The sequence below is a fragment of the Arachis ipaensis genome, chromosome B2, assembly GCF_059453495.1.
Source record: "Arachis ipaensis isolate K30076 ecotype BB chromosome B2, ASM5945349v1, whole genome shotgun sequence".
Lineage (NCBI taxonomy): Eukaryota > Viridiplantae > Streptophyta > Magnoliopsida > Fabales > Fabaceae > Arachis > Arachis ipaensis.
Window position 1 is genome coordinate 23,970,225 of NC_142437.1, and position 8,359 is coordinate 23,978,583.

Here is an 8,359-nt window from a genome sequence, read left to right on the forward strand (position 1 = left end):
AAATATTTATATTTTTTATTATTTATATTATTATCATTTCTAATAAAATAAATAATAAAAAATAAAAAATATTATACGATCAAATTATTTTTATAACCAAATTTAATTAAATATTTTTTTATATTTCTTTTCTTTCTTCTCTATTAGACCAATTAATTTTATTCAAAATAATAAAATTTATATTACATCAATTAAATTATTTTTCCATCCATTCTAATTTAAATTATTGTAATAAATAAATAAATACATTATTGATATATAATTCTTAAAATATTTTAAATTTTAAAAAGATATATTAATAAAAGGAAAAATATAAATATTTTAAAAAATTCTAAACAAATAATTACTTTAATTAATTTATTAAAAAAATTATTATTAACAAAAATTTGTCGACCTATATTTGTCAAATTATATTAAACAATTGCAATTTTTTTAAATAAACTCTTTCTGGAATTTTAATATTTTAAAATAAACATCAAATTTTAAATTTTAATATAATTAAATAATTTTAAAAATAAAATAGTATTTTTGTTTTTTCAATACTTATACCGAAAATATTATTGTTTTTGTAATATTAAAACAAAATCTTTAATGTTTGTAAAAAAATTAATTAAAAAGACGTTAGTCATGCTAGAGCTGAGCGTCCAAAGAACGCGTACCTGAACACTGGATAGAAGGGTCTATATATATGGCGATTTCTCGGCCTCTGTTTCAGAAATCCCCAAAATTTCCATCCCAAATTGCTTTTCTTTCATCTCCTTGCATTCTTTCTACACTTATGCTCTTCTCTTTCCACACCTCAAAGCCAAACTTTTCCGAACTCTAACCCTAACCCTAATTAATCATTCTCCCCTTCTCCTTCAACCGCACGCGGAGTTGTTCGTGATTCTCTCATTCGAGAGTTTCGATCGCAGAGGCTCGTCCAAATCCGAGTTCGCAGTTTCGCCTCCTTCACGTTCTTCCCGAGTTGGGTCGGTTGTCGAAGCGCGACCGTCGGAAATTGTTGCTGTTCTTCCTGCTATCGATTCGACGATTGCATCGCTCAGCTCCTAACTGTCGCTGTGCCGGTGCTAAGGTTGTATCTGTTTCCATAGAGGGCTTCGACGGAGATTCTTCTCTTGGATCGTATATTCTGAATGCGTAACGGAATTTTGTGAAGAAGTTCAAGATTCCGCGTTGATTTTTGCTGGCAGAAGAGAATTCTAGTAGTGTTCGTGCTCTCAGCCTCAGCCTCAGCTTGTGAGTTCGATTTGATCGATCTTAACCCTAGTAATTTGCAAGTGGAGGACAAAAACAGAGAAAAGAAGAAAAAAGAAATAGAGCTTTGGATATAGTATTGTACTGTTTGTTTTGTTTTGATTTATTTAATGTCAATGGCCATTCTATTTTTGGAATTTCATAGGCCCTTTTAATTCATCGTTTATTTTTGTTATCATTGATCTTAATTTTTTTTTTTTAGATAGAAAGAATAAATATACGATGGCGGTGTATTATAAATTTAAGAGTACAAGAGATTATGATTCAATTCCCATGCACGGTCCTTTCATCTCTGTTGGAACATTGAAAGAAAAAATATTTGAATCCAAGCATTTAGGCAGGGGTACTGATTTTGATCTCGTGGTAACCAACGCCCAGACCAATGAAGGTTGGTTCTGAGACTTTTTAATTAAAACTATTGAATTCTCATTAAGATAGCTGTTGTTTGGGTGGCGATACCCTGAGTTTGGGGGGTTAATTGTAAAATTAAAATATGGAACTATTGCTTTCGTGGTTAAACTCTCGGTGTTTATCATGTTCCTCTCAAAGTAAACATTTTTGCTAGTCTTGGCTTTCAGGAGTTCATGGTGTTGAAGTTGAGTTTGATGTTTTATTTTCATGCACTGACAGTGTTGTTTTACACTGATGTCCAATAAAAATCAGGGAATTGTTGTGTTGTGATTGACAGTTAAATAGGCAATTCTCATCAATTCTATTGGTTAATAAATATATAAGATTACACTGTCAGTACACGAGAATCACTTTACTATGAAATTCTTGGTTTTTGTAGTGTTTTTTATTTGACTAACATTGGCCTCCACCTCTTCTATTGCAAAAATCAAACGAAAAGACAACGAGAAAATAGGAAATCCTCAAAGTTAAAATGCTTAGAATGTAGGCCAGGGTGTTGAGAATTTGAGTTCCAGTGAGGTTGTAAGCTAGTTGTAGGAATTACAAGCGCCCAAACCTTGCAGGATTTGCAGCATGGTAGTTAATATATATAATTGCCTTGATGAATGGCATATTCAGTGTTTTATAGCTGCTCTGTCTCTTTGGAATTTCAGAATATCTTGATGAAGCAATGCTGATTCCTAAAAATACCTCGGTGTTAATTCGTCGGGTTCCTGGTCGGCCACGTTTACCAATTGTTATTGAACTAGAGTATTATCTCTAACCTTTAATCTTATTACTGTTGTTGGTTTTTGGACTATTGTCATGCATCATGCATGTTGGTTCTTGAAATGGGTAGTCATGGGCTTGCTATTCTCATCTTGATACTTCACGTTGTAGTCAAACAGTTTTCCCAAGAAACTACCCTTTTGATTTGTGAGAAAAATTCTGCGTTGAGTTGCTACTTTCCTTGGCTTTTGCAGGCAAAAAAAGGTGGAAAATACGGCTATGGAAGTCGAACCTGAAAACAGCAGCTTACCAGCTGAAGATGCATCTGCTGTAAAATATGTAAGTCCCTTTTTGCTTTCCATGCGTTTTATTTAATAAACAATTCCACTTCATTCCTATTTTATTTACCTTCTCATAACATGACAGCCAGAAGATTCAGATTGGGATGAATTTGGAAATGATTTGTATGCGATTCCTGATGTACCACCCATTCAATCAAGCAACTTAATTCCTGAAGCTCCTCCAACCAACAAAGCTGATGAAGAAAGTAGGATAAAGGCTTTGATTGATACTCCTGCCTTGGATTGGCAACGGTGAGTATCCACTTTCCTTCAGTTGTCTTTATTCTTGGAATCAGCATAAAAAGGGATGATGACTGTAAATATGAATATGAATTACTAATAAGTAACTTTGTATTCTTTTTCACCTGCAATAATATGGTCAATAATCTCTGGTGGAAGGGATTGCTCATTCTGGAATCAGCACCTGTACTAGAGGAGCAGTTGTTTCTTATTTACCATCATTCCTGCATAAGGATTTCTGCAGAAAATTTCATTTCACATACCAAATGTGCTTTGTTTTGGTGAAATCATTGTCACTCTAGACTTCGCCATATCTAAAGTTTCCTTTTGGCATGCAGTCAAGGATCGGACTTTGGTGCTGGTAGAGGTTTTGGAAGAGGTATGGGTGGACGGATGGGGGGTGGTCGTGGTTTTGGTGAGTCTCCTTTTCCTATTCTATACAAGTTTGAGTCACTGCCTGCTTTGAATACAGATTTTGATATTACTGTTCTAATGCTTATTCACTTACTGAGCAGGGCTGGAGCGGAAAACACCTCCTCAAGGCTATGTATGTCACAGGTGCAAGGTTCCTGGTATTTCCTAGACTCTTATTATTATCAGGGAGAAAAAGGGGCGCTAAATCTGCTTAAATTGTTGGATGGCATTGTCGGTTATGCTTAGCTTACTTATTAAACTTTTTTTGTAGGCCATTTTATTCAGCACTGCCCTACAAACGGTGATCCAAATTATGACATCAAGAGAGTTAAACAACCTACTGGTATTCCGAGATCCATGCTGATGGTGAACCCACAAGGTTCCTATGCTCTACCAAATGGTTCAGTAGCTGTATTGAAGCCAAATGAGTGAGTACATGTTGGTTCTTTGTCTCCATTCTGTCATATGTAGGACTAATATTGTATTTCTCACATAATCCTGCTAAACAGGGCTGCTTTTGAGAAAGAAATAGAAGGTTTACCTTCCGCCACACGTTCTGTTGGGGATCTACCACCTGAGCTCCACTGCCCCTTGTGCAATGATGTGATGAAAGATGCTGTGCTGACAAGCAAGTGCTGTTTTAAAAGCTTTTGTGACAAATGTATGTTTCTTTGTCTTCCTGAAGAAGTCCTGGTTCTTAGAATTTGAGTAAATACTTACGCTTTTAAGCTTATAATTCTTCATTAAGCAAGTAAAGAATGCTTTAGATGATATAATCTCTCCTCAGCATTTCTTCCCAATGTACAAACATCTCAGATGAAGTTTTGTAAATATCATTCTGAAAATTCTTTTCAGGTATTAGGGACTATGTTATCTCCAAGTCCATGTGCATATGTGGTGCAACAAATATTCTTGCAGATGATCTTTTACCAAATAAGACCCTAAGAGATACTATTAATCGTATATTGGAGTCAGGCAATAGCAGTGCTGAAAACGCTGGGAGCACCTTTCAAGTTCAAGGTTATTGAAACTATTTATCATGTGACTCTTACGTGGACTTTATTTGGTTAAAAATTTATTGAAACTAACATGCAAATTGCAATTGTTTTCTCCTCCTTTCTAGATATGGAGTCTGCTCGTTGTCCACAACTGAAGCTTCCATCTCCAACCTCATCGGCTGCATCTAAGGGAGAACCAAAGGTTTCACTTGTTCATGAAGGAATGACACATGTACCGGAAACTGTTGATGATAGAAAAACAGTTTCTGCTCCAGCTCCATTGCAAACATCAGAGCAAGTGAAGCCCAGAATGCCTGATGTAAGTGAAGCTACACATGAGTCGATGAGTGTAAAGGAACCAGCCTCACAAGGGAGTGCTCAGTTGGTTGAGGAGGAAGTCCAGCAAAAAATGGTTCCTGCTGAGGCAGGTAATGTAGATTGCTCATCTCACCCTGTGTAAGACATGTAATAATTTATTTTCTTTGATCACAATCTCATTTGTAGTTTCAACTTTAAACTTTGCAGGAAAGAAGAAAAAAAGGAAGAAAGTCCATTTGCCTGCAAATGGTAAATCTACTCTCCTGCATTCGAATCTATATATTTATGTTCAAATCTGGACATGTATCTGTAACTTTTCCTTTATATTAAACTTTGCAAACCGGATTGCTGCTTGAACATTCGGGGGAGGAGTACAATACAGAGGTCTTTTTTTTTTTTTTACCTCTATTTATGTTATTTGTAACAATGTCAAATTATTTTTATCTCTTGCAGATTTTCAGTGGAAAACCCCACACGACCTTGGGGCTGAGACCTACATGATGCCAATGGGCCCAGCACCTGGTTACAATTCATACTGGAATGGCATGCAACCTTGTATGGAAGGATTTATGGGACCATATGGTGGCCCGATGCAAATGATGGGTTATGGCCTGGGCCCCTTGGACATGCCATTTGCAGGTGGTCTGCTTCATGATCCATTTGGCATGCAGGGTTACATGATGCCTGTTGTTCCACCTCATAGGTATATACCTTTTTTTATTATCAAAATTTGTCTTGCATATTTAGATAATTACTATTTTAGAAAGCTAAATTATTGTTTAGGGATCTTGCTGCTGAGTATGGCATAGGGATGAATGTTCCACCTCCAGTTATGAGTAGAGAGGAGTTTGAAGCTCGGAAAGCTGATCGTTGGAGAAAGCGTGAAAATGAGAAACTGATTGATAGGTAAAACAGAATTACTCCTGGATGGCGATTCATTTTATTTTATATATATATATATAATCAATTGACACTAGTGTCGATCTAAGTAAATATTCATTGTTCAACTTTTTATTCGTGTAATTTTTTAAAAAATCAACGGTTGGATTAGAAACTTATATATTATAGATCATCTTAAAAATATTTTGTCAATCTAAAATCATTTGTTATATCTTTTATGCACTTGAAAATAATGTAATATGTTTGTTCAAAATATACATAGATAAAGAGGTCTTCAATTACATGTTTGTTAATGTTTGATTTTGGTAAAATGTGTTATAGATGATCTTTATTATTTGTTAGTGTGATCCAATAGTTGGATTGAAAAATATATATCCTATAAATAGTTATGAGCGCCACCCAATTTGTCGACTTCTCTAAAAATGATGGAAAAAGAATAGACTCTTTAACAAGAGAAAAAATCTTCTATGATGAATTCAATAATTGTTGGAACTCTTAAAATGAAGGGGAAAAACCGAAGCAATGAAATTCTAAATAGGGCGGAACTTCTGGATAAGGGATTTATGCCATTGGATATATTCCAAAAAATGAATTAGATTATGATCACTGTAATTTTATTTAAACTGACACCTATGTCATCCCATAAATATATATGGAATTTAAACTTAACAGTGAAATGTCTGTTACCACTGAGTTATATCTGTTTTAGACATGATTGCTCGTCTATGTGATCTTTTGCATATTTCTTCTGTATTTTGACTCTGTTTTGTTTACGATTTAACATAATTTTACTTTCTAATAGTTATGATTTGTAGCGGGTACGGCTATCCTTTTTCCGGGGTTAATAAAGGACAAGGGTCGCATGTTAATCTTAGCAAAAGCTTTGGTTTACAAGATAATCTATTCTTTATTGACGTTGTCTAATGAATTTTTTGTTGCCAAATTTTCCAATGTTATTGTGGTTCTTGTTGCTTGTAATTTTATGTGGGTTATTTTCGAGGTATTTCTGTTTTGTTTATCATTGGAGTGTTTCTTTAATGAAATAGGGATTTCTCCAAAGATCGAGATTTTGGTAGGGAAGCGAGCAGTATTGGGGATGTTCCTATGAAATCAAAAACTGTATGTGCTTTTTGTTCTCTTATTTTGCCTTTATTTATCTGTGGACTTGTATGCATCATTTACCTTTCTAGGTTTTTCCCACTAAATTTTGGTAGAAACTTGAACCTTGAGCTTGAACAGTAATTGCTTTAGATGATACCATTCACTGTTTTGGCTTCTTAAATGAGGATAGTAGTCTTAGCAGTTAGTCTTGCTTATTTTACAGAGTACTATTCTTGTTGGTCATAAATGGTTGAGGGAGCAGTGCCCACTCAGAACCATATATCTCTAATCAACAACCACCGGTTGGTTTAAAGTTGATTAAAAGGGAATTGGTATAACTAGATTAGAGTTGCATTGCTGCACTTGGATGGTAACAGTAATGTGATTAAATTTATATGCTCTCTCTGAGTTCAGAGAATCAGAGTCTCTTTAGCGATCATTTATGGACTATTGTTTTTCGATATTCTTTGACCTATGATACCTTTAGATTTATGCCTTTTATCCTGGTTGCAAGGGTTCTGTTGATAATTGTTGTCCACTAATAAGGGCAGGGTATAGTGATTAAAATTTAACATTCCTAATTTTTGTCTATATGGTTTTAATAACTAATATATGGTCTGTACTGCATTATTTATTTTTCGAACATAAAACAAACAAGCTTGGGTCAGTATATTGTTAGTCTGTTTTGTGGCAGTTAAATGTTTTATTTGTCATTCTTGTCATGTCATAGATCTGCCTTTTGAGAGGTAAACTTCTAGTCTATATTATGCAGGGTCTAGAAGTTGTAACAAGGGTAACAAGGATGAGTGTGTCACCTTGCGCGCCAAACAAAAACAAACACAAACTGCTCAAGAGAAAAGCTGACTACCATGTGGATTGGAATCGGGAATGTGAACGTGACCATGATCATGATCGTGACCAGAGGGACCACCGTGATCGAGAAAGAGGCCATCACCACCATCGCCACCACCGGTCAGGATCCTCTTCCCGGATGTCATCTGAACCACCAAAACCTCCTCAACTGCACCATCATCTGCAGCTGCAGACCGCAAACAGATGGCCAGTGTTTTCTCCCGCATAAGCTTCCCCGCTGAGGAAGAAATGACCAAGGAGGATCCGAGCTCCCAAGTTCATGACACGCTTGCAATACGAAGAGATATTACAGTTAGAACTTAGAAGCGAACCTCGCTCCCTGATGTACTCTTTTTCCCGACTTCATGGTTTTTTCCCAAAAAGGGTTTTCCTGAAGGGGGTTTTAACGAGGCATCACAGCGAGGGCTAAGGGGCAGAAATTTCAATCCCTTAGTAGCAAGAGCACCCTTGTAAAGTCACATTACATTAGTAATAATATTTCTCTTTATATCTCTTTATCTCTTTCTTTAAAATTTCTAGTTATCATTGCTACGATACGCACTGATTTAAGCTCGGAAAAGCGCAAAAATTCATTGACCAACCTACATGGTTGGCAAGATAAAATGACGAGGTACAAGTCAGTGTAAATAGGTTATAAAAGTCGATCGTAATGACTTGGAGATGTATCTAACGAGTTAAAAGTCAGTTATCCCGAGTAGTATAAAATGCATCGCAAGAATAACTTAAATTACAGTAACGAACAAAATTGAACGTAAGAAATTCAGCCGAAGAAAAACAAAGAGACGCGAAAACCCCTTA

The 8,359-nt window shown here is 35.5% G+C and overlaps 1 protein-coding gene across 3 annotated transcripts; it reads left to right on the forward strand.

Annotated features, from left to right (window-relative positions):
* Window positions 1–713: 713 nt before the first annotated feature.
* Window positions 714–8,052, forward strand: LOC107628252 (E3 ubiquitin ligase PQT3-like). 3 transcript variants are annotated; one of them, XM_088505314.1, is made up of 16 exons: window positions 714–1,239; window positions 1,460–1,645; window positions 2,322–2,418; window positions 2,631–2,715; window positions 2,803–2,969; window positions 3,296–3,372; window positions 3,473–3,529; window positions 3,643–3,799; window positions 3,881–4,032; window positions 4,227–4,391; window positions 4,495–4,797; window positions 4,895–4,936; window positions 5,141–5,390; window positions 5,471–5,593; window positions 6,634–6,706; window positions 7,461–8,052. In XM_088505314.1, exons 2-16 carry the CDS (start codon window positions 1,480–1,482, stop codon window positions 7,767–7,769), a joined length of 2,223 nt encoding a protein of 740 aa, XP_088361440.1. In that variant the 5' UTR covers window positions 714–1,239; window positions 1,460–1,479; the 3' UTR covers window positions 7,770–8,052. The 3 variants fall into 3 exon arrangements, with proteins under 3 accessions (XP_088361440.1, XP_088361441.1, XP_088361442.1); XM_088505315.1 differs by having other exon boundaries at window positions 7,447–7,602; XM_088505316.1 differs by lacking the exon at window positions 6,634–6,706 and having other exon boundaries at window positions 7,461–7,602.
* Window positions 8,053–8,359: the final 307 nt, after the last annotated feature.